Source organism: Mixophyes fleayi, chromosome 12 (assembly GCF_038048845.1).
Source record: "Mixophyes fleayi isolate aMixFle1 chromosome 12, aMixFle1.hap1, whole genome shotgun sequence".
NCBI lineage: Eukaryota > Metazoa > Chordata > Amphibia > Anura > Limnodynastidae > Mixophyes > Mixophyes fleayi.
In genome coordinates this window covers 27,248,445-27,276,386 of record NC_134413.1, presented here as the reverse complement: position 1 = coordinate 27,276,386, position 27,942 = coordinate 27,248,445, and the positions used below count along the sequence as shown (strand labels likewise).

The 27,942-nt window shown below is 40.6% G+C and overlaps 1 protein-coding gene across 4 annotated transcripts in view; it reads right to left on the bottom strand.

Annotated features, from left to right (window-relative positions):
* The window catches only part of SMOC1 (SPARC related modular calcium binding 1), a 159,214-nt gene that overhangs the window by 37,204 nt on the left and 94,068 nt on the right, over positions 1-27,942 (bottom strand). For 3 of the 4 annotated variants that reach the window (XM_075192636.1, XM_075192640.1, XM_075192638.1), the window contains exon 6: positions 8,135-8,224. In XM_075192636.1, the coding sequence (XP_075048737.1) occupies positions 8,135-8,224 (90 nt within the window). The remainder of the gene's footprint in view (positions 1-8,134; positions 8,225-27,942) is intronic. The other variant, XM_075192637.1, reaches the window with a different exon arrangement.

Below are 27,942 nucleotides of genomic sequence, written 5' to 3'. Positions count from 1 at the left end.
AAGGCCCCTTCATCAAATAAGTTTTCAGCTTAGTAGATGGCTTCACCTTTTCCCAAATCAGGAGACAGCCACATTTCTAAAGCTAGGTTTTCAGGATGTTTTTTTTAAAAAAATAACCATTCAAAGAAGTTCACTCTTCACTTCCAGCATATTAGTTGAGAAGGTCTCCAAAGAAATACGCCTAGGACCCAAGAAAGCAGCGGGCAAATTTCAGTTAATTGAACATCTCTATTGCCCTTCCGGTCACTTGGTCAAGACTACAGACATGCAACATAGTTCAGTGAATTATCAATTGTTTGGGTTGGCAATGGCATTAGTTTGGGATTTGGGATTGGCTCTTTGTTAGCTAATTAGACATCGAATTGGCTTTTCGGTTGTTGCCCCTTCACCCCCAGCTTGTCAGGTCATGGGTTTTAAATTGTAGGACGGTTTTTACATCGACCAATGTCTACTCATGGGCTTCAATATCATGCACAAACTTTGAGAAGTTTAGTTCTTCCTTCATTGGTGCATTCAAGCAGGTACCGCCCTCCATGGTTAGCCCATTACCTGGACGATGTTCTGTTTATCAATACAGCAGGCTTAACCCATGTGCAGATACATTGATGGCAGTGCAAGCACTGTTTGTAGTGTTAGATGTACCCATTGCTCATGACAAAACGGAAGGACTTTCTATTGGTCCTACCTGGGTATCGAGATTGACACTCAGGAGGGTTGCTGCCACCTTCCCCCAGACAAAATTCAAAAAATTATAGGACACCATCATTTATATTCAGGGTGCCCATTCGGTTCCCCTGCGCAAAGTGAAATCCATGCTAGGTCTATTCAAGTTTGCCTGCCGAATTATCCCCATGGGCCGAGTTTTTCTGTAGAAAACTGCAAAGATTCACAGCAAGTATGAATCGATCCCATGACTGCGGTTCAATTATCACCTGAGATTAGGGACGGTCTCCAAGTATGGTGCCTTTTCCATAGCGAATTCAATAAAACTCATATGGCCCACCCCTCCCATATCCAGCCGTCAATTGAACTTACGTACAGATGCTTCAGGCTCAACGGCATTTGGTACGTACCATAATGTTGAATGGTGCACCGCATGCTGACCGGATTACGGGCGGAAATCCTGCCTTGTGGCCATCAATTTAGTCCTTGAGCGGTGTCCAATAATCGTGGCTATAGAACTATGGGCAACCAAACTTGTGGGACAGCACATTATATTTTGGTGCGACAATCTGGGAGTTGTTCAATTGACCAACAAACAGAGCGCATCTTCCCCCATGTCAATGCCCTGCTGTGACACCTGATGTCGCGATGCCTAGAATTTGACATCTCTTTTGCCAAATGCCATATTTCGGGGATAGAAAACAATATAGCAAACACCTTATCACGGTTTCAATGGTGTCGACTTAGGACTAACCCCATAAGCACTCCTTGACCCTCTTGTGTTTGGTGGATTATCGGGCTGGTATAATTGGACTTGCAGAAAGGTCATTAGTGCAGTCCGACAAGACGAGCCTATTGGACTGCGTGGCAACATTGGCAAGAATGCCTTACCACTAGAGGGTCACAAGACTCTGGTCCGAGCGATGTGATGCTTGCCTTTATGTGATCGCGATACCAGCATGGAGCATTCAAGACTGCTATGTTTGCCGCACTGGCGGGCACATCTTTCATGGCTCGCATGCATGGAACAACAGATACAACTAAAATATTTACAATCTCGAAACCCCTAAAAAGGTTGAGCACGCAATGGATCAGCCCTCGGGGACACTAGGCGTCCCATTAACATGCAGTTGTTGCGCCAGTTAATACAATCCCTGCAATTTGTGGCAAACGACCGATGCAAACAGATTTTGTTTCATACCGCATTCTCCCTGACTTTCTTCTGCGCTTTCAGGATCCCTGAACTCATTGTGCAATCCAAGCTTCATACAAGATTTGGCTTGCTAGTGTGACATGTGAGGATACAGGACACTCAACAGAACAATTTACAATCAAGTCTAAAACCGACCAGGCAGGTAGAGACTCATGTATTCAGATTCCTGCACACAGTGACCACGACATGTGCCCACTAGCATTAACAAGACGGACGGGGTTCAGACCCACAGCCAGCCCCTATAATTTTGGCTCACAGGGACGATTAAACAGTCACTCGTTATCAAACTTGATGCCCTGTTTGAAAATACATTAGAGTCATGGGTTTAGACATGGCACAGTTTGGCACCCACTCCTTCCGGCTTGGTGCGGTTATGTCCACGGCATTGGCTGGATCCGCGGTGGAAGCCATATAGACCCCTGGTAGATAGGAATCATCAACGTATAAAACATACATTAGGCTTGACGTTTAACCAGCTTTCTTCCTACTTTGTCTACAACACTCCTTTCATTCCCTTCCTAACCCCAACCTTCCCCCTCGCCACGGTGACCCAGGGCTTGCTGCTTGTCGCTTTTAGCAAGGGCAAAGGAATTTTTCCCGTTTTTTCCCTAGATCATAGCCCGATTAGTGGTGTGCCTCCAGGTTTTTTTTTTTCCGTGTTTTTACCTTCACGTGATGTAACGATAGACCAAACACCTTTTCCGTAAGATGGGGTACACCTCACTGGTGATGGGCGTTGGATATTCATCAAGCAAATTTATTGAGGAGAGGTGGTATTCTTAGGTCACCTGGTAGCGGGCTGTTCATCTGGTAAAGGACAACAGCGATGGTAGGAAAGCACTGCGATCAGCATCTGATACATACAGCGCTATTGTTGATTGGCCACAGGTCACTGCCCCCTATGAGGTAAAGGTGGCTCTTGGTCCTTTAGTGAGGAGGACCCCTTGATCTTCTTTGTGAGAGCAGGTCATTGTGAGTCTAGAGGGGGTGCAGTCACTCTGATGCCAAATTTAGCGCCGGCCATACAGTAAGGGATTACATCCTTGGTTAAGTGGATTCGGTGCCAGTTAGTCATACACAGTATGGTTCAGTCATCAGTCTTAATTGTCCTGCAGTGTGCTTTCTCTGCCACCAATTTTCCAATTCAGTTAAATAAACTGTGACCTATTAATTAAGTGCCTGTGTCTTTATTTACTTATATCCTTAAAGTTAAGTAGAACAGTGATGTGTAGAAGTAACACAGCATCCCACCTATATGCAGTTTATGGCATATTTAGGACAGACCGAAATTACATTTGTGACACACTTCCTGAAATTGAGACACCAACAACTTCTGGAGATTATAATTCAAGTGGGTTATTTATGCTACTATTTGGGAGTGCTCAATGATGTGACGATTCTTTTGGGTCAAAGGATGGAAGGACCAAGAAAGTCACCTGCTTTAACATTTTTTAAATCAGTATGATAAGTACCAATGAAGTCAAACTGGGAATGAAAGAGGGCTTTAGGATCAAGCCTCTGAGCCGACTGCCCATAGCTGGAGATCTCTTGACTGCTGGCAAAATATATAACTAGAGAGAGGCATGATGAGGTACCGGAAGTGGGCATCTTGTGTGTGAAAGACGACTTACTCCCTTGCTTGATACAGATGAGATTGTATGCAGCACAAAAATCAAATTCAGAGATGAATTTGACTCCACACATTTAATTAAAGAGTTCGCAGATCAACTGGAAAGAGCAACAGTTTTTATGGTAATTTTTGGTGAAACCTGTGTAATCAATTCAGAGTCTTCAACAATAGTCTTTTTCCTGAACAAGAAACAAGCACTATTAGGAAAAGGAGATTTGTGACTTAATATTATTTCGAAATCCTCCTTAATGTAACTAAATATGGTTCTGGTTTGTAGAACTGACAGGTGATACAAATGACCTCTGGGAAGATTGGTACCTGGAATTAAGTCAATCAAAGAGTTGCGGTGCAAAAGCCTTGGCATTATATTAGCAAAAGACAGCCATAAATTCTGAATATTTGGAAGAGAGTCATGGTTGGATATCTGAGACTGCCAAAGGAATGTATGAAGAGAGTTTAATATTTCCAAGACCCATAACCAAGCATGAAGGTCCCCACGAGAGGACTTGAATGGACCTCCAATATAGGACAGGAAGATGTTTAGGCCAAGGCAGTCCTGGAAGAACCGGATTTACAAATTTTGGAATCACAAATGAGATTAGATCTTTATGCAGGACCCTTATTTGTTAGTTAAGCAGAAGAGTCTTAAAGTGAATAGACGCAGTAGGAATTGCAATCCCATCAATAAGTGTAATGTATAGTGATTTCCCCAAATTAACGACATTGGTACTTTTGAACCAGGCCTTGTTCAATAAAATTACCAGCAGCCTCAGAATCCAAGGAAGGCTTCCAAGGAGGATACAACAATATGTGAAATAAGAAAAGGAATGCAACTTTTAGATGATACCTAATTGATGGATGAACAGTTTACATTGCCCAGGACAGCCTCTCCAGAACCATGTGGGCTTTGTTGTTTCCCGTTTATGGGGACATAAGCGGACAAAAGTAGTCTTTAGTGTCGCAGTACATACACAGACCAATGCATTGCCTGCAGACACGTTCCTTTTCAGAAATATGAAATCAATCTACTTGCATGACATGCTGCCCAGCTTTAGGTTTTCTTATTTAACACAGTACACTGTGCATTGTTTTATTACAGGTGGCTTATCTTATGCGTTGTGTACAGTACACTTCTCTGCCGAACAGTCTCAATAAAAGTACATGACATGACCCAATTTCAACCAGCCTCCTGGGGTAAAGGGCTTCACTAGGCACATTGAGGCATAATTTTGGTTTTCGGAAGCTGCTCAGAATACAGAACGGAGGCATGTCCGTTGATGTACACTATTATTTTAAAAGAACGGCGAAAAAGTTTAAACTTAATGAAGGAAGAGTCCATTTTCTTCACCATGCACATTTCTCCAAAGTGAAGGAGCAGATTGATATTCCAGTTGTAGTTCCCAAAACTGGAAGGTGGCTGAGCTCCGATATATACTCACGGTAGACAAATTGTTGTTTTGTACCTTTCTTGTCAGTTTTGGCCAGCATCCCTGTGCTATATTTCTACGCCTTGTTGAGACAATGCTCTTGTGAATTTAGGCTGTTCTGAGGAGCAACTTGTTCTTAAATAGACAGTGTAGGTAAAAAATTTGTATTATCCCCTTGAATTCCAGTGTTTTATTACTACTGTTGTTGGTCGAGTCAAGTGGTAAGAAACCTGTGGCCCTACAGTCTCTGGCTGGCAAGGCATACTGGAACTTCTAGTTCCACCATAGCCACAGTTCACCTGGGACTGCTCTTGTCAGTGTCTCTAATCTATGTCCAGCAACACCACAGTATTACAAAACAAATTATACATTCAGTCAACATTTGACAACAGTTTATTGTTTAACCCAAGGTTAAATAAGTCAAAATGATTGTGATTAATACCAGACAAATGTCTGCCTGATGAATTTGGTCATGTTGGTAGGTTTGCTTACGTTTCCCATTTAAGATTCAAAACAGGTATCTGATCATATAAACTGGAACATATCATTTTCTTGAACAACCTTAAAATCATAAAGCTTTGTATCTCAACACAATTGGCAGAAGTGTGCTGATACTTCAAAGCAGGATGTCATGCGCACATATTCTATGTGCCATAATACTGCATGACCCAATCTGCACTGGTGATTTCCTGAGTCACTGAACCTGCCATGTGCTGTGAACAGGAAATTGCTGACCCGTAGGTCATTGTCACTTTTGGAAAACGATCAAGTGCTGAATGGAAATGAAACAAAAAACAGGTGTGCACCCCAGCTATTTAAACGGAAAGATTAGGGACAGTTCACTAGCTCCTTAGCCTGGACTCAGAACAGCTATTGTCTGCTATATACATATAATGAGCTGAAGATTGGTGATTTTGTGTGTGCATAATTTCAGTAGATATTTTGACACTTGCTCTTTACATAGAAAACAATTCAGCTTTGTGATATGCTGGATTTACTTTGAAGTGGTTTACTCTGCAGATTGGAAAATGTTGAACCATAGTTGCAATACAATTCTAAAAATGTGTGATTGCACAATGGCACCAAACATCCAATAAAAAAAAGAAATAACATCACATGACATGATCACATGGTATCATACATAAATGCAGAATTATAAAATTCTCAACCTTCTACTCAAGTGTCCCCAACAGGCCATGTTTTGGGGATTTCCTAAACCTTGCACAGGTTCATCTAATAGACCGACCAAGTAACAACATATTTTCATAACATGAAATCCTCCACCATATAAGGAGCATTTCAGGAGAGGCTAAGACTGTAGGGGTTTTCCTCCCTTTGGGACCAGACCAAATTTCACATTTTGTGATGCCTCAATTCAAATGGGCATAACAGTCATTTAATTTAGTTCACACAATGGAATGTTATATTGGTTTTTCAGGACAGATGGGAAATTATTGATGCACCAAATTTAAGGTCACTATATAGAGAATAATTAGCTGAAATAGAAAAAAAAACACTTGCATTGATTTCTCCCATACTTAGTCAAACAACCTGGGATATTTATCCAATATTTTAAATTGACTAGTCCTCTTGAGTATAGGGATACTAAATATATGTCCCTTATATTTATATTTACATGTTTCTTTCCTCCAAATTTACCACTACTGGTGCACAAATTCTTCATTTGCAATAAAGTTGGTGGATTAGGTAGACAGATATTGGGGTTCTGGAGCATCATTTGTTGGGTAACCTTCATTCTGTATGACATTCACATATCTTTAAGAGTGCATGACACTCAAACAAAATGCTTGGAGAGAAGGTGCTCCTTACAAAAGTTCAGAGGCAAAACAAATACATTTCTATTGTTGAAACTAGATAAAGGGGCTGAGAGGGATGATTTTTTTAGGGGCATTTCTTGCTATGTAGAGGGGTACACAGCCACTTCTACTCAAAATGACTTGATTTTTGCACCAGCTCCAAGCTGGCAGAGATCGTGCCTCAACCTATACTTGTGCCTTTCAGTTGCACTTTAATTTAGAAGCACTTTTTTAGGTGCACTTTACCCAATGTAACAGACAAAAGTGTGGCCTACTCTACTTTTTAGAATGTTGGTATAAGTGCGGCTTATATCAATAGTCTAAAAATAAGAATAAGTGTGCCTTACACCAGCAGTCTAAAAATAGTGTAGAATTTTGTGCTTCAGTACTTTTACCATATATGTATATTTGCCCATTTAGGTTTGCCTGATTGTGAAAATTACGCCAGCCTGCATCTGAAGAGGCGGGATGGGGGCATTTTAATGTAGACCAAATACAGTAAGGTCAGGAACATGCAATTGTGAATGAATGGGGATTCGAAAAAGACAATATATATATATATATATATATATATATATATATATACACCTATATATACACATATATACATACACATACATACACACACACACCCAAGAAAGCTGCATTATTTGTGGGGTGGTCAGAGGCAATCGTTAATAATGGATGCCAATGATGATGTCTCCAGCTGTATTGTAATGCTTACAATAGGCTGCTTGCAAGTCCATAAAAATAATGATATAGGGGTAAGTGGGATGTAAGTGTCTGTGATGTGTGCATGGCTTAAACCTGGCACATATGCTACAGGTGCCGACCTGCATGGATCATAAGATGCGTATGGCTCAGCATATAGGTGGGAATACTAAATGTTGTCATCTGGCTTTTAAAATGTAAATTACGCTCATTTTGTGACCTGTGAAGATAAGCTAGTAAAGAACACTCCGTGTTCAATATGAATGTAGGAAATTGTGCACAGTGTGAAAACAATGACTAGGACACTCATGATAAATTAAGGATTCCATCTAAGGTATCACTGAATGACGTAACAGGGATGGCTCTACGGATGGCTAGCTAATGTCTGAAGATGCACATCCCCTTGCCTCTACCTAATCCACAGTGACATGGCCATCCTTCTGCTTCAACTATTCTCACAAATTGTTACCAAAACGGTCTCTTATCATTCATTTGCATACAGACAGATGATAGAATAGTAGATATTGTGCTTTTATACAATAAGGAGTAAGATCATTGAAACTCATTAGGGATGTGTAAAATTTAAAATGATGAATCCACCAAGAGTTAAAAAGAAAAGTTAAGTGGGCAAATGATTGCTAGACCAATATGTTACAAGAAAAGTTTCCGTTACCTTCTCCTTCGAAAACAGGCCGGGTCTCCATTGTGGGCGTTGGCTTAGATCCGTCATCTGAATTGAGAATGAGAAAAAAACGAAAAGAAACTACCATTATTGAGGTAAATGCTATCTACTCTACAGAACTGTTGAATGTTTGGGGTTTGCAACGTGTCCCGGCCACGTTAACACACAGACACAAGAAGACACAAACAACACATATATGAAACAAATCATTATAATGTAAGTCCTTTAAAAAATGTATTTACTGCTTAGAATTTGAATGCACTACAGCATTGGAAATCTCCATTTGATCTGCCAGTCAACCATATCTATATTACGTAAGAGAAATTAAGACAAGAATGTGTTTATATTACAAAAATAGACTGGAATGAAAATTCAATTGTGCTCAGTTCAGGATCCATTGGTAATTTAACCTGAATAAACTTGTTCCTAATAATGCTTACTTAGTTCTTATATGTCTCTGTGTGATTATATATATATATATATATATATTTTTTTTTTTTTTTTTTTCCTGTATAGAAATCAAGATGTAGAACTACTAATATAGTGGAAAATCATAGTGGTGATCTATTAAACTGGGGGACAAAAGAAAAACTAGGATAGTAAGATCAGCACATTCTGGACTAATAGTTACACTATAATCTAAATTAAACATTGAGTTGCCTGGTAAGTGAGAAGCCAACCAGCATCTTGCTAGTCACTCCAATAAAACAAAAGAAACAGAAGTCCATTACACCCATACCCAAAATTTAAATTAGTCTTTAGTGTTTACAACCCCAGAGGACCACACTTTGCTTAACTTTCTTATACTATCACTCAGTAACACTGTCCTCATTCCCTACTTGATCACTTTATCCCCTACCTACCTCTTCAACTCATCTTGCAGTCCTAAATCCACCAACCTTTCATCAAAAAAAGATACACAGACAATTTTGCCAACTCTATCACCCTTGAGCCCCCCCTCCCCCACACACATTTTGGAGGTGAGAGAGGAGGGGGTGGATGTGGGTTCTATCTATGCCTCATTTAAACAAACCCGGATCCTGTCTCTAGAAACCTTGTTCCTTTGTACTTTGTATGTGTTTGCAATTTCTCTTTATTTGGAAACTTAAAAACATACATTGAAAGGAAATTATAAATTGAAGCCTATGACTAATCAACAAAGCCAATGTAAAGGTACAGTTATGGGTGGTCACCAACAAAGACACTTATACAATCCACAGTGTATCCATTTACTGTACCACAGTTACCAATATCTGGTATCTAACGAATGAATATATGTTCGCAATGAAGCCAACTGTAGATCAATGATCCTTATATGGAATATGGCCAGAGTACGCATTTGTGCTCTTAAAGGGCTACTGCAAGGAGGCTCGGAAGTACATTATACAAGCCTACTAATAGACATTGTACACATAGTTGCCAACATTGGCAGGTTAAGTCCCGGGAGGTCCAGGGGTCAGGTGGGTGTGTGGGGGTGGGGTTCAAAGAATCACCTGGTTAGGGGGCGGGGCCACAATGATGCGTCCGTGACACCGATAAGCCCCGCCTCCTCAATTTACTTTCTACAGCCGCCCGGGAATCGGGAGAATTGCCCTCTCTCCCGGGAGCCCAGGAGACTGACCCAGATTTCGGGAGTCTCCCGGATATTCCGGGAGAGTTGGTAAGTATGATTGTACATTCGGCACCTCCTTTGGTTAGCCCTTTAAGAGCACAAATAATAGCGTTGCCCTTAACACGGACGTCATTTAGGGGCGCTGGCATCTTCATTTATCGCAAGTCTTGCAGATCGGTTTTTCAAACTGCCGATGTTAACACTGTCGGGATTGACACCTTCGCTCTATCCATGTTGGGGTAAGTCTTGTCGATTTTTTCATTGTGCTCTAATGACTACCACTGAGTGTACTCTGTGTATGTATGAAGCTTACACTATTGTATAGCATTCCTTCATGTCATTTCTTTGGTGCATTGATTGATTACATTGATGTAATTCATTTATACATATTTTTTTTGAACAGAATTAACCCTTATATTGCCCTGAATTGCAGTCTTGTTTATTTTGTTATATTGTTGGTGGAGTACAAAATTTAAATAATCAGTTTAAGTTATGTAAACTAACTGCAATGCATATATTAATATATTAAGTCATGCTTGTACATAGGAGAGCTTCCATGTGCCCACAGAATGTTCACCATGTGTACTGTGGACACATTCCCAATCGGGATCAATGATCCTTTGTAATAAGCTTGGGAGGAACATGGGCACATAAAAAGCACTGTGTACCAGCATTATAATCTGACTTAATAGAGTGTAAAATCTCTTACATGAGTTATTTTCTGTGACATTGTGGGAAACCCTTTAAAGAAAACCATGATAACATTTCAAGAGCGAGGACTCTCAGGGGGAGCTGAACGATGGACACTGCTCTTTAGCATCTGCTTTTCTGCTATACAATATGATTAAAGAATGTCGGAGTGAAAGATCAGAACGTTTCTTGTGCTGTAATGATGCCTTTGATTTAACATAAATACTAATATAAGAAATGACATCCATATTGCTAAGACACTATTCTCTGAGGATGAGCCAAGTTACTGTACCTGAAGTTGATATTTGAGTTACGATAACCAGAGCCAGATCGAGACATTGTTGGTCTCTACGCACAGTACAGTTTCTAGGTCTCCCTTTGTAAAATTTCCATCACAACATTAAGTGACTCTTACCTTTTCTGTACTGGCCTGCATAGAATTCACTGTGGTCAGCCTGACAGACACAGTAAACTGGCCAAGACGTATCCACACACTGTAGCGAATGGCTGCTATCAGGCAACACAGAGGATTCTGGGAAAACTACAATACTACACAACAACTACAAAGCATTTACCAGATCTGTAACGTGTTTTGGATCCTCCATTTTTGGCCCATGAGCTAGCAGTTTGAATAAGTCCAGGGCCTTTAGTTACTATGCTTAATAATAGTCATTGTTCTTTCAGTCTACTGTTATCATAAAAATAAGAACTGTAAGAGTCACCTTGTCACAGTCAGGGGCAGGCTGGACCGGGGGGCAGGCTGGACTGGGGGGCATTATGACGCGGCCGCATTGCATGTCACGTGATGCGGCCGCCTGTGCGCCCCCCCCGGGCCGAAACCTGCCAGTCCGTGCCTGGTCACAGTAGCACATAATATACACAGGTATTTGTTCACACTTCATGCCTAGGCAAACCGAGGGGGGGGGGGGTTCCTAGTGCCTGGAAACCCCCCTCCTAGCCTGGGGCACTGTATAATTGAGGTGGCTGGACCCTGCTCCTGCTTCACACAGCTCTGCTTGAAAAGGGAGAGCTGCGTGCACCGAACAGTAGTGCATGCAGCATTGCCTATGTATATTACGGGGATAGGAAGAGTTGGAGAGCAGCCGAGCACTGTTTGAAATTTTAGTCACACCCCCATGCATGCTGGTCACGCCCACTGGTGGCGTGGTGGGGAAACCCCCCTCTACAAATCCTGCATTTGCCCCTGGCATGATCATGATCATGATCATAATTTGGCACACCTTTTACATTCACCACTTTCAAATGAATGTGAAGTTGCCCCAGTGAAAGGCACCCTTGACCCTACCTGTGAGTGCTGCTTTAAGGTGAAACCCAATGTGCTATCCTAGACATGGCTTACGAATAAATCCCAGCTCCACCTATTTGGTGTCTGCATTTTGACATTTTGTTTTCTAATTTTGTGGAGCTAGTTATGGAGAGACTGCCTATTCCATAAAATATTGATACTCAGATGCTCGGAGATACTAGCCTAAAGTGGTAAGGGTTAACCTAATGTTTTACCGGGCGGTTCTGGGGAAGCTGCCCATGTGTGACGTAGCTAGCCGTTGGCCATGTGCAGTGGAACTGAATGCCCAGACTTGGGCTTTCACTTCCACTAAAAATAAACACATAAAACGTGAATTTTAATAAAAATACATTTAAAAAAAAAAAAGTAAAAAAAAACAAAAATGACCATTAAAAAAATGCTATATTGAAATGAAAACAAAAAAGTCATTAATTTTCTTCTGTTATCACTATCCGGAGATGGCAACCCATTTTCATGAGCCGGAGGGCTTTTAGCTTTTCCGTTGACAAAGTATGACCTTTAGCCAGATTTCTTTGTTATTGACAATAAATACTCTAATACTGCATTCCAAGAATATTGGTCTACTACACAATATTTTATTCAAAAGGATTAGAAATATTTATCCTGAGTGTCATGCAAAATGCTAAGAATACGAACAATATAGAAAAAGCAGATGAAACGGAAACGTCAAAATGAAAAACGATAACTTCAGCAACAAAAAAAGGAATGTTGTCAACTAACACTAAGCTATTGAATGACAAGGTGACATTTTAGTTGTGATGGCAAATAAAGAGAAATGATCAAGAAAAAGACAATGTTTATCATTTATTTCTGCTCAGTGAAGATCTGCAAGTCTCAGTATATACAGTTGCACCTACAATTACGCTTTGGTCACATAGTTATCTACCCAATCAACCACTACGTACATAATAGTCATCACATTTCTGCTTTATGACTTACAACCTGTTGCACTATTATTTCGCTTTGTGAATGATCTAAATGCAGTTCTAAATCAGAAGTTTTAGATGTCTCAGGGGCACACGCAGGATTTTAAAAGGGGGGGGTCACCCCCCGAAAAAAAAAAAATATAGAGAGCTGCTGCGTATGGGCAATGTTTAGCCCCCGATCTTTGCGGAGGGGAGGGGTTTCTGAGAACCAGAAACCCCCCTGCATGCGCCCGTGTCCTTCACCAATATTGTACATACCAACTCATACTAATCGGGATCTCAACTTCATTTTTACATAACGCTTTAAGCATATGGGCAGAATTGAACATGCAATTGCTCACTGCCACAATTATTAAAAAATATGTTAAGAGAGACAATTACTTGTCTCATTGCCAACTAACCTGATGCATGGGAACGGGTTTGAAATGACTCCTACAATATGGGTATTCCCACCAGTCAGCTGCAAAGGAAATGTGATTTGATCACTTTTAATCAATTGTGTCTGTGAGCAATTGTGTTTACATTAAATGCATGTGTTTAAATTGTTATCTGAATTTTTGCCAGTCCTTTATGTAATCATACAGCGTGCAGTCTAGTTTACGTTCCAGTTGCTCTCTAAATAAACAGGCCTGTGTGTATACACTGAAACAATAAAGCCACACGATGAGGTGTAACACGGCAATTGTGGAATTTGTTGGCTCGCCATAAAAAAAAACTAATATGAATAAAGTGTTGACCTAAAACAAAAGCACTGTACAAAGGAAAACTAAATAAACTGGAACAAAACATATACATGTCAAAAGTTGACACTTCGCTTAGCTCATTTTACAACAGGCGCTACCTGCTGGCAACAGAAGAGGAAAGTCTTTTACTGATACACACCCTAGAGGGCGAGATCCTTTGTGAAAATTGTAAGTGAGATGAAATGTGTGGATTACTGACCATACAGACAAGGTGGAGAGTAACATAGGTGGACTTGGCAACAGTAATTGTTTTGGCAATGATGGGGCGTCATGATCAGGGCATGTAGAAGGATACTGGATACCACGGCATCTTACCTTGTGTGGAGCCCTAACAGTGCATGTTTTCCAGGTGACAAGAGAAATACTGTGTCAGTCAGTAATGAATACACCTGTGTTAAAGCAAGGAGATATGGAAAACATGCACTGTTAGGGATCCCTGAGGACCAGGTTTAAGAAACACTGCTCTAGAACAAAGTTTCTTATTCTCCTGGAATGTCCGGGAGACTTCCAAATTTCAGGGCAACCTCCCGTATGCAACGTCCTTCGTTAGTTAACAGGGTGGGGGTGCGGCTTAGTGACGCGATTCTCGCCTTATCGTGGCCCCCACACTCCCACCTGCTCCCAGGATCTCCCGGAGCACACCAACCAAAAGTAAGCTCTAGAAGACCACCTTGGTTTGCCTATTGGTAGTACCAGCCCTGGTCATCCTCTTAACACAGATCTACTGCTGCTGGATGGGAATTCTAAACAAATCCTACTGCTTCACGGTGGGTGGTGTAGAAATATACACTTCAGGTTCAGCATCACAGATACAATATCAGTAGCCAAGTCCATGATCCTACCTGAACAGGGCCAGGGAAAGAGCCATGAAAAATATTGCAATACACTCAGAGGAGCTTTGTCTGAATGCTCCAGCTTGGGTCAGTAAAAGCTCAGTAGCCACTCAACTCTGCAAAAGACAAGCTGAGAGGCCTCCAGATCTGCAGACACAACTTCTGTTTAATCATATCTATATGTGGTTTAATTAAACCTAACATGTATGTATGTGCAGATGTAGCCAGAAATGTTTTAGAAATCATGTTTCTAATCACCTGTGTGTGCCCAAGAGTAAGGGCATTGTGTTATCTGAAACACTTTTCCCACACTACACTATTAATGACTTAAGACACTTGAGGTTTTAACTCATAGGGGCACATTTATCATTTATCGGACAAAACGAGAAATACTTATCAATCCTTATCACATGGATAAGGATTGATATATTTCTCAAATTTATTAAAAATGGATCACAGAAACAGCAGTTCCGAAAAACTGCTGTTTCTGTGATAAAAAAAACCATACTCACCACTGGCTCTTCGGTTGCGCTGTCTCCGGATCTCCTCCTCTTCGGTGCACTTTATCTTCTTCATGCTACTGCGCATGTGCCGACCGGAGAACTTGAGGCTGTGACAAGGAGGGATCACAAGATCACTCCCTGCGCATGCGCTGTCCAGCTCTGCTCTCCGGAGCAGAACTGGACATACCCAAGAGCACAAGTTTTACAAGCATTTCCTATGATGTACGCCAGCCTCAGCTGGCGTACATTAACACAACAAGTTCCCGAAAAAACATTTTTTCGGGACTTGTTAGATTGCGGCCAGGAGCAGTCACCATTCTGTTGAATGGTGACTGCTCCCAAAAACGATCAGGAGTGCAAAGCAGCAGATATCAATGATATCTGCTGCGATGCACCTTTAATAAATTTGCGGAGAGCACATCCTGGCCTAATTTACACGGTAAGTGCATGATAGTGCACTACCGTGCTTTCTTAAATATACCCCATTGTCTGGTTATGGTACCTGTGTTCAGACCATCATTTTGCTTCATCAAGTTTGCACTGAGATTGGCTCAGAAAATACAGAAACCCAGATACACATTAGGCCAGCACCACTTCTCTCAACATCTATCTGAATGTGTAATCCACTGTCATGGACATAGGTATCATATTTGCATGCACAGACAGATGCAAAATCAGGAACAATAACATCACAAATGTGTAAGAGCGCTACTGCAATTTATAACGTTTGGTTCTGTTTTCAAATTCCGAATGTTAAACTGAGTCAACACTTATCATCGCAATACATTTCACAGTTTAACGCTGCACCACCGCATAATAAAATATTTCCTAAATGCCTTCGGGCTGCTCAGTAATGCCGTTTTACCCAAAGCTGTAATGTCTGCATGTCACAGTTGTCTGCATTTTATACAGCACTGTTGTGCAGTCAAACAGTTCAGTAATTTGTAGCAACCAAACTAAAAGCTTAGATCGATCAAGTGCAACATAGAAAATTAATGTAAATAAATATCTGATTAGCTGCTACTGTTTATTGTGGGTTTCCCAATAAATATCAAAACATTGCAACTTTCGTAAACCAAAAATGAGTGCAATATTTGAAGTGGTGGATAAGCATGTGTTATTTTCATGGCAAAAGTCATGTATATAATATAAAAAATGAATATAAAATAGCATGCTTGCTTTACATAAATGTATTTTCTTTCAGCTGCTTTATGGTTGTACAGCTTTCCAAGGCATCAAAGGTTGCCAGCTCTACAGATGTGAAATTAGCATGCAATAAGAAGGATAGGGAACAATTCTCAGGGCTTTGTGGCACACACAAATATGTTTCCTTTTCTCTTTTTTTTTTTTTTTTTAAACACAGTGCAGGTGCATCTCTGGGAGAAAAGAGGCCATTCTAAGAATTGGGAGTGCAATGCACTGAATGTGCTTAATTGTGACAGCAATTCTTCTTTTCCCCTCTTCTGATTAAAAGCCAGACGATAAAGACAGCGGGAAGCCCTCTCGACCCCTAATGGCACCATTTGAAAGCCTCTTATGTTTGCCTTTTTGATTCTTGATTGACAAATTCACTGCATGGCTCAGGCAAACGCTACCATAAAGGACAATGATCATTGGCTCTGCCTATTCTTGCATGGGACTTTTGAGGAGAGACACAAGTGCACAAGCCGTCTGAATACAAGTCAAAGCAGAGTGCAAAAGAGAGAACTCTGGTGAGTTGACTATAGAGGAGTTAATTGTATAGAGGGTACAATACTTGTATTCTGATAGGATACAAAGAACTTTCTCAACCAGGTCCTTCAATAGCATTGTGTCAAAAGTCTCTAAACGCATAGCATTACTCTTCGATTTAAAACTGTCCCTTGGCAAAGTCATTATTTTACAGTGACATGATGATTATCATCATTTATTTATATAGCGCCAACATATTCCGTAGCGCTTTACAATTGTTTTATGATTATATAAAACAGAAGTAACCTACTTATTTTTTTTGATGCACCATCCCTGGTTTTAACACATACGAGACTAGGTATACAGTTCCCTTTAATGTATAGTATCAATAAGCACACTTCATAATTATATACTTTACTTATTGATACAGTCTATAGCTGAGAGTTCCCAATGTAAATAGGCCATTAAGTTAAACTCTTTAATATGCTTTTATACACAATTTAACATGCAAGGATCATCTATTCTTGCAAACAGTTAACAGGCAATATAAATTGAATTAAATCAATGGAATCTAATCCTTTGACTGGAAGCGGCCATGAAACTCTCAGGAAAGTGGACGGAGCTGTACTGTAATGCCAAAACCCAAGAAAATGCCAGGAAACGCAAAAGCCTTTATATGCACTAGGAACTGATGACTTCACCAGACCTCCAGACCTGTTGGTGAATCGGGTCATGACTACGTCTCCTCCGATAAGAAGGTGTGGTTGCATCACATTAGGGGTGTAGTTGTATCATTTCCCAACGCGGGTCTAGCACTTCTGAAGTGCCAGGCTGCCCCCAACTGAGGCCCTCCCCTAAATACACCACTGCGCACACTATTGGCAGATGTGTGAGGCGGACAAACCTCTCAGCAGAATCGAGACTGTCGCCTCTAAACCGGAACAGTTGAGAGGTATGACTTTCCTCAGGAACCTTATATTTAGGCTATCGGTGCACTATAAAGAGTACCTTTCACCTATATGGAACTAGAAATATTCCCCAGACCACATAAAACTAAACACATGATACATTTACTGTACTACAACTGCATATATACATCCACCATGTCTACATGACATTAGTCATGTTCTGGCCAGGTATGAATGACTAGGGGTATTAATAAGTGGAAACATTCCATATACTGACAGAAACATGCTTATGGTGATCCTAAAAAAACTTTCCGGACAATGCTGTGAATAACAATATGTGATTAATGTAACCATGCCTCCCACATTAAGTCCAACATTTGTAGAAAAAGGGACAGGACCCCATCAATGGGAGGCCCGACCTCGTCACAAGTGAAGTCACGCTTCTGAAGGGTTGAGCTGCCCTTTACCACACTCCCTTCGCCTAAAAACCAGTGATAGGTGCACGCAGCACCTGTTTATCACTGCTGTGCAGAGTTACAGTGACCAGGTAATACCGCCCAACATACTGATACTGGGGACAAAGGTACCAATGGTCCGGACAGTGGGACAGACCCATCAAATACCGCCTAACTGGGGACAGTTGTGAGGTATGATGTAACAGGAACGTCTGCATAGACCAACAGCTAAATTAAATAATACCTAAGGAATTATAACAGGGGAGTAAACCAGAGGCACAGTTTTATAACTTTATATGGGATGGATTATCTCATAAACATACAATAGCAATTCAGCCACTAATAAAACTCTTTTGGCAACTAAGAAACAGCAAAAAACAGAACAATTCTTCCTCTATTACAACAAATTAGATATATTGTCAGGATTAGTTGCACTTTAAATATGTTGTAACAAGACTGCAGAGTAAATTTGAAGAATTCACACTAACTGGCCTTGAGGCATCATAAACTATGGTAGCTGTACAGAAAATCTCCCGGCTTGATTTCTAAAGATATGTTATTTTACATATGAGCGCAATTGAGATGCATATCAAATACAGTCATGCTTTTTTTCTGCATAACTAAACTAGGGCAGGCCTTGGGCTACATAGCGTGCTGTGCATTGGTCCCCCCACACTCGCCCTGCACGGATTACCGTCACACACAAAAACTAGATGGACAAAATAAATATAAACTTTATATATTTACGAAGTATCCTCTTGCTAGCCTTAAAATGGTAATTAATGTACCCGCCTGTTTCCAGCTGTTGGCATGGGGCTTAGGTGTGGGGGATCTGGGGCACACAGATTATTGTTGCACCACCTTGGCTGGGCACAGCGCTTTATTGGCAGTTTATCATCATGGGCAGTGGGCGGTATTCTTACAATGGGCTCTGTCTTACATCCAGCAGCTACTGATAGTGCTCTCTTACTAGTCAACTAGACAATGTGCCAGTTTTACACAGGGCTGTATAATTAGTATGGGGGCCTACCCTTATAAAGAACAGAGTGAGGATTCCCCTACCCTGGCTCCATAGTAGAATTCCTTGCTTGCATGGACAATCTAACAGTAAGTACACACCTACAGTACGACGCATGGCATGTTCAACGGACCCACTACAGACCTGGGCCCCAGTCTACCATCCTAAATACTACAGTAACCCACTGCTGAGGTCGTACTACACACTCTGAAACTCTGATCAGTGGGTGAGGCTATAGCTAGCAGTTCATTGGTCACTGCCAATCTACTAACATACACTCGGGTGTGTCACATACATACCATCGCCTCACGTTGATGTCAACACACGAGACAAGGGGACAGCTGGATGTCTCTAGAAGGCTCTAATCAGGCAGCTTCCAAGTGTGGATGTCCCTGTGTCCAAAACGGTTAGAGCTGCTTGTTGAAAGTAGGAGTGGGATGGCAGGTGACTGTGACTGAGCACCTGGCATTTTGGCAAACTTCCATTATATGACCGGCAGGGGAATTGAAAGGCCCAAGAAAGAACCAAACCACCAATGCAGTTTATGAGTGACAACTAAAAAAAAGCAATTAAACTTGCAAGGACCAGTCCTAAATTAAACCAATATGAATAGTCTCTATTATAGGACATTCTAGTTATATACTTAGGATCATGTCTGTCCATTCTTGAACTTGGAAAGACAGTGTCTTTTATCCTCTTAAAGGCTTATTCAATAAAATATTGCAAAAAGCCCAACTGTACTATACCACAGTGGAAACCAACGTTTTCTCAAAGTTGAGCAATCCAGAAAGAAAAGAGTTAAACGGGTAATCTAATAAGGACTCTATCCTGATGGGCTACATGCACAATCTGCAGATTTTTTTTAACACTATCATTTCCAGATGTGGCGTTCCCATCACGGGACGAAGTGGCTTGAATTTATGATAAGGCCACATAGACCAGGGTCTAGGGCTGCAAAATTACTTGGGTGACCAGCTTCCTTTTGTTTGGCATGTAATCCAATTTGATGAGTATGTATAGCTACCGACCTAAAAAGAAATATCTATGTAAATTAATTAGTAGAATACTTTTACTTAATTTATACATGTGGTGTATAGTATGTGGTGGAAGTCGGGACCCTGGAGAGTCAATGTAGGGTCAGTATACCCAAAACAGCCTATATGAGCAAGACCTGGAGATAAACAGATGGTGGGAGAATGAGGGTCATTACTAGTACTGGACTGAAATAAATATTCTCTTGTTATCTTATCTGGTATTAAATTTATTTTATTTTTTTACATACTTTAGTCTTTAGAGTTAATATCTATAGTTGTAATAAATCACACGATCATATGATGAAATTTAATTTACCAGTATTTCGTTTCTGCCTTAAACTAATTTTAGCAATAAATAACTGTCCTTTCTACAAATCAACAGTAGGCTAAAAGCCTCCGAATGACATGGCTGTTATTAGCTTTGTCCATCATGCTGATTTTGTATGATTAATCATGGACTGTCATATTTTCCCCAAAACAGGAACACCTCCAGAGTTTTCACACTATTTAAACTATGAAGTAAACGATGAGGTCTTAGATTTGGCACCGCTGCCTGGCAAGCGCTGTACAAAAGTACACAAAGCTAAGAGGATATGCTAAAATTAGAGGCTACGGGATTAGGTCGGCCATATATAAAGAGTTACGGTTTCTGTGCACACCTTGAAAGCTACTAACTCACAGCTAGTTATACAAATACATTGTAGTCTGGTAGTTTGTCTTATAGCCTCTAAAGATCCAATAACCACTTAAAAGGATTCATTTTTCCTACTTTGTTAGTCTAGACTAGAGGATTTCTAAACTTTGGTAACGACTTTAAAATAGTTTAATTGTTGCAGGTGAATAACATGTAAAATGTTATTTGAATTAAAGACGACTTGTTATCTCGTCCTCTGATGTCATTTTATTTTTTCACTACATAGTGCCCTGTATCTATTAAAAGAGGTAATAATATTACCCCATTAACCTGTTGCCTGTGAGAGGGTGTACTAGTCTACAACACTGTTGGGGCTAGATTTACTAAACTGCGGGTTTGAAAAGTGGAGATGTTGCCTATAGCAACCAATGAGATTCTAGCTGTCATTTATTTAGTGCACTCTACAAAATGACAGCTAGAATCTGATTGGTTGCTATAGGCAACATCTCCACTTTTTCAAACCCGCAGTTAAGTAAATATACCTCTTAATGTGCTACGGCAGTGACAGGCAACCTAATACACTTAAGGGGCCGCAAGGGCGACTCTCCAACCTTCAAAAAGGGCCTCACATTACGCTTAATCTCAGTAATACGGTGGCATAGTGGTTAGCACTTCTGCCTTCCAGCACTGGGGTCATGAGTTCAATTCCCGACCATGGCCTTATCTGTGAGGAGTTTGTATGTTCTCCCCGTGTTTACGTGAGTTTCCTCCGGGTGCTCCGGTTTTCCTCCCACACTCCAACAACATACTGGTAGGTTAAATGGCTGCTAACAGCTGCCTAGTGTGTGTGTGTGTGTGTATGTGTATGTTAGGGAATTTAGACTGTAAGCCCCAATGGGGCAGGGACTGATGTGAGCGAGTTCTCTGTACAGCGCTGTGGAATTAGTGGCGCTATATAAATAAATGATGATGATAATTATTATTATTAATTTTTATTTATAGGGCGCCACTAGGTGTCCATAGCGCCGTACAGGGACAAACAAAGTTACAATACAAGGTGAGACAGCACAGTACAGTAAACAATAAGCACAGTAACTCGGTGAGCTCAAAGCACAGCTAGAGGGGCGGGGGGGGGGAGAGGGGAAGGTCCTGCATACGGCTGAGCCCGAGAGGGAGGGCCTGGATGACAGGGAAACCCCCAGAGGGGAGAGGAAGGAGCGAGAGGGGACGGGGGGGGGGGGGGGGGGAGAGGGTCATCGAGGAGGAGGGCTAGGTAGCTGGAGAGTTAAGAGTGGTGAGGACAGGAGGAGAGATGACCCTGCTCAGAGGAGCGTACAATCTAAGGGGTGGGGTAGACAGACAGAGAGACACAGGGGAGAGAGGGAGAGATAAGGATAAGGGAAGGGGAAGAGGTAAAAGAAAAGGTAGGAAATGAAGTGGTAGACTGGAAGGCTTTAAGAAAAAGGTGGGTTTTTAGAGCCCGTTTGAAACTGGACAGATTAGGGGAAGTTCTGATAGAGGGAGGGAGCTTGTTCCAGTGGAGGGGGGCAGCGCGGGCGAAGTCTTGGATACGCGCATGGGAGGAGGTGATCAGGGGGGGAAGAGAGGCGACGGTCATTGGCAGATCGGAGAGGGCGGGATGGAGCATGAATAGAGAGGAGGGTGGAGATGTAGGGTGCAGTGGAGTTGGCGAGGGCCTTATGATAATACATAATGACAATAAATGTAATCAAAGAAATAGACATCTATCTGTAATAACATATTAGCAGGTATTTTAAATAAGTGTTAAAAGCTGTAACAAATAACTCTGAATAGCTCAATAAAACAGGAAGGAGCTGGTCATTCAATTCTCTGACCCTTCACCTGCGGCCATAGGACTTGTTGCCCATCACTATGCTATGGTTTCTCACGGAAATACCTGAACTAAAAGCTCAACTCGCCTTCTGGACTTTATTCACAGTGGGGCTGACTACTCTGTACTGCTCTACTGGAAGGTGCAACCTGTGCAATTGGTCACAACATCTACTTTTTATTCCTCATTATTTATGTAATACTATTACTTGCAATATGTAAATGTTCTGCATGTGGGGTGGTCAGTCTTTCTACCAGCAAACTCACTTAACATCAAGGGCTAGATTTACTAAACTGCGGGTTTGAAGAAGTGGATATGTTGCCTATAGCAACCAATCAGATTCTAGCTGTCATTTTGTAGAATGCACTAAATAAAGGATAGCTAGAATCTGATTGGTTGCTATAGGCAACATCTCCACTTTTTCAAACCCGCCGTTTAGTAAATATACCCCCAAGTGTTTTATATCATAGTTGCCTACTTTCCTGGAATGTCCAGGAGACCCCTGGATTTCTGGGAGTCTTCCCAGGACTCCCGGGAGAGCAGGGCAACCTCCTGGTTCACTTCATTAGTTAAGGGGTGGGGCTTAGGATGTGATTCATGCATTATCGTAGCCTACTGTAATAGGCTAGAAATTGTGATGACAGTTTAGGGGGTGGGGCCAAATGACACGATTCACCAACCCCACACACACACACACACACACACCTCTGCACGGATCTCCCGGAGGACAATTTGCCAAAGTTAGCTAGTATATTTAAAATAGTCAAATCTGTACTGAAAGATAATAATTTCACTCTCTTTAAACTGCAATATAATGTCACTGCATATTGCCACATTTATCATAAAATCAATTTGCCTTTTGTTTAGTTCTCGTGTATACCAGTTTTCCTAGTATACTTCTGGAACTGGAAGCAATTATATACTTAATTTTCTCATGTTTCAGTTAGATTTATGAGATTATTTGATATATAATCCTATTACTGTTTTACTGCATTTGGAGCCCAAGAGAAAACATGAGTGTTATGCGAGTGTCATAGTTTTCAATTTAACAAAATAAGGGCGCTCTACTAACAGTGTTCTGTTAATAGAGCTTCAGTGTTTCAGCGCAGCGCACTGAAAAATATGGCAGAAGATGTCTTCTTGTGTATAACAGGTAAAAAGATATTTGACTTAAAGAGAACCTGTCACCAGGGGGTAAATGTATCAAGCTGAGAGTTTTCTGGTGGGTTTGAAAAGTGGAGCCTATAGCAACCAATCAGATTCTAGCTATCATTTTGTTGAATGTACTAAATAAATGATAGCTAGAATCTGATTGGTTTTTCAAACCCGCCAGAAAACTCTCAGCTTGATACATTTACCCCCAGGTCTTTAGACAACATTTTATTGTTTTACTGCATAGCACTTTGTGCTGGTTAGAAGACTTATCTAGAATCTGTGGTGATGGTTAGACTGCTTGCAGAGCTTATCATTAAGAGAAGTACCATTAATGGTCTTCTCTTCCCAATAAACACATATTTTAATGTTACTGAGATGTGATAATCCTTTCCGAATGTGATAGTTTGGGAGCATGGTCTAGAGCAGGCCGGGCCAACCTGTGGCTCTCCAGGTGTTGTGAAACTACGAGTCCCAGCATTCTACTGGCAAAGCATGCTGGGGCTTGTAGTTTCACCCACACCTGGAGAGCCACAGGTTGGCCATTCCTGGTCTAGTGGCAAGTGATATCATTAGGGTGTGGTCAGATCCACAAGACGCTCAAAATATGACAAAGCAAGTTGCAGATCCAACTTGCTGAGTCTGCTCATAGTCTGCACGGAGGGATAACAAACTGTGTTTAATATATACAGAGCACGGTCACAATTCAGCAAAGACGACTTTGAGGATAGAGTCCCTTTTACATCTAGCATGCACCCTATGCTTGGTGCTCTCTCTGGGACCTGCATACCGTACAGTGCGAGAGCTGTGGGCTATAGAGAAAGCCAGCCTCAGAGTGTGCCAGTGCTATCGGAGAGCTTGACTCAAATTCTAGAAAATTGAGCATATAAATAATTCCATTTCCATATACATTTGACAATATATAACAACTAATGCAATGCAAGTTTGGTTGTAGAAAGATGGAGCCCCACAGAGGTAGAACAATATTATATTGCAAGTAATTCTTTGTATTAAATGTCCATTAAATGTACTGTAGCCCCACCCCTGCTTGGAAATACAGAAATTCACGGCATTTCATAGCAGGGGCGGAGCTTAATGATGCAACATCATGTAAATAAGCTCCACCTTCATCGTGTCTGAGAGGATGCCCACTCTCCCGAGGGTCCGGGAGGGCTTCCCGAAATTCGGGAGCCTCCCGGAAAGTAATCATATATCATTAAATCAATTGCGAGCAATAAAAAGCAGAAATAAGTGGATCCAGATGCTATGACCAATTAAACCGGTTGTACTCTTCACTTCTGTTAAACGCTGACCGGTGCTTTTGACAGCGATCACCAGAGAGAAGATAAGAACATTCCGAGAAGGACCCTCTACAGCAGAGGTGCTCAAAGTCATTAACCAAGAGCTACCAACAGTTCATGCTTTCAGGATTTCATTAGTCATGCACAGGTGACTTATAATTTGACGATTGAGTCAGTAATTATTGCATCTGTTTGTACAGACAGGAATCCTGTAAACACATGGCCTGTTGGTAGGTCTACTGTAGAGCAAAGGTTCGACCACCTCTGTTCTACAGCACTGACAGACACCCCCCACCTCTTGCTAAACATCCCCAATAATTGCCGTGTGCCCTTTTATTGTCTGTTTCTTTGGGAGGCCATCAGAGTCACTTCATTTACCAGTCTATAAACAATAACTACAAAGAAGCAGTAAATTTGATTAATTTTACTAACATAAAAACCACAACAAAACTGTGATTTAATGCACTGTAAATTGTATCCAAGGAGAAATATGTGAAGCAGAGCTATGGGCCTATTCATTAAAGAAGCCCTGGAGCACCGGTGCTAAATATTACTTTTACTTGTGCCTATATATCAAGTATCACGGTGGTACAAGCATGCAGGATGGCATTACCCAAAGCAAAGCATTAAAAAAAAAAAAAAAACAACACAACAATTATTGACTGATTTAATTGTTTTAAGCCCAGGTCGCTCTCTATTGCACTGCCCCCCAGAAACAAAATGTTTTCTTCAGGGTTAACCCCCCCCCCCCGACCCCCAAGTAAATATAAATGATACCTCCTCCTATATTTTATGTGAATTTTTTTCCTTTTTATTTATTTACTTTAAGTTTTATGTCATTTTATAATAGTGTGAACATAGACGAGCTAGCTCACGCACAGCAACAAAGACTGCCCAGCACAGCGGTAATTAATGATCAGCGGCTGCTGCAATATTTTCTTTTTAATAAATAAAGCCTAAGGTCATATTTCATCCCTGTGATAAATAACAATACAAAATGACAATATTTGTCTGTGTAAGGTGAATAATGAGAAGTAAGCTCCTAGATTTGAAGTGCATTAGAATGTATTAATTTCATAATATACAACCCTCTCCCTAAAAATTTTTTATTTCAAATTGTTTTTGAGTATAGAAGAAAAGTACCAGGAAAGCATATTAAAGTTTTTTTTCACCATTACAGTCTGATTTGCTGCAAAATGACAGATATTTGGGATTATTTGCTTATGTGATGTTAAATACTTTCGCATCAAAAAAGACAAAAGTATTATAGGAGCGATACCTTTATTTAGTTAGCCAATAAAGGTATCACTCCTAGAATACTTTCGTGTTTTTTGACACCAAAGTATTTAACATCACATAGATTTTTCTGACTAACGCGGTACTGCAATAATAATAAAAAAAATATTTTTTGCTATATATTTTAATTATTTGTTTGTTATTATTACATCAGTCTGTTTAACCTCCTCTTTTAATAGATGTAAACGTAATATCACGATTTGGACACAGCATTAGAAATCTGCTGCCTATACTATCAATTTAAATACTCTATTCTTGGGAAAAAGCATAAAGTGCCTGCATGGAAAATTATAGATTATCGGAACAGACTAATGCAGTGAAAAATAGATTTTAAGTTGAGTGAAAGTCTTTATAAAACTATATATTTAGAGGGGGATTCATGTCGCGGAGAGAACAGTTGTGAAGGCACTTTGATGCGATGTATCTTCATTGGTTTTTCTTCACTCCCCAGAGAGCTATGTAGGAAAATCAGCGATGTTTGGGTACCATAGTACCCAGAAAGGAGTGCAGCCGGACATCACTTTTGAATGTGAGGAACTAAATACACCCCCATAAAATTTACTCCTCCTAAGTTCGGTAGAGCCTATTGGTGGATGGGATCATCTGTGGTTGTATGTAGATGGGTTATACCATCAACAAAATGTATCATATAAATCAGGCCTGTCCAACCTGCGGCCCTCCAGATGTTGTGAAACTACAAGCCCCAGCATGCTTTGCCAGTAGACAACCTGTTGATAGCTGGAAGGGCATGCTGGGACTTGTAGTTTCACAACATCTGGAGGGCCGCAGGTTGGACAGGCCTGATATAGATAATTATGCATAGAGCACCAGCAAGCTGTTACATTTATGCTTTAAAAAGGTCTGGTTCCCAAACCACACTACTGTTGATAAATAGTCAATAACTTAAAAGTTGGCTGTAAAACCATTAAGAAAATATATAAATACTGATATGGTGTATATATTATTGATACAGTATCACTGCTCTTTAATGGAAAACTAAAGATGGATGTTTAACAGATTATTCAAATAATTTCCAATTTTTACCCTATGGGTTAATGGTTTTCTGTCCTATAAATATAACAAAAAAAATGTACTTGAAGCAATAAATGCAATAATTAAAGAGTGCAAGCCCCGATATTTTTCTTGCAAACATTTCTGTTTATGAGATAGATAGGATACAGTTAGAAGGACCCTCCTGGTGTGTCCAGCCATCCTGTTGTCCGAATCGGCAATTGTACTCCTCTCATCACTTACAGACTACCATAAATAAGAGCATACTATACATTATAAAATATAGATATTGTCCTCTTGATTATTATTATATCTACCAACAAAAGCAGAAATCACTACAGCTTATTCTCATTTTATTCTGTATATTCTACTGTCCTTCAAATCCTGCTCCATTAGACAGCTGACTTTGTTTGCATCATTTTAGAACAACCATTAAATCATTTATTATATAACTGTTCTTAATTAAATATTATTTCCCATTCCCCAAAAATGATTATTTTCTACAACATCCTCCAAACGTCCGCAGTTACCTTGTTTGAGACCGGCGACAGAGGCGACAAGAGAACATTGTTTTTTCTTCAGATGAGAATTGTTAATGACTAGAAAGTGTTTCTTTAGAACCCTGACTATAACAATAGTTTTGGTCTGTGCATTGTATTAACATCTATAGAGAGGATTCCCTCTGCGTGACGAAGTTCCCATTTACAGAAGAGTGTCTAAACAGTATTTATCTCTGCTCCTATCTATAACAAATCACTGGTGTCATTACTTTCAGTTACTTACCTGAGATCAGGCAGAAAATGGGCAAAAACATGTTACAGATTTTAAAGGAT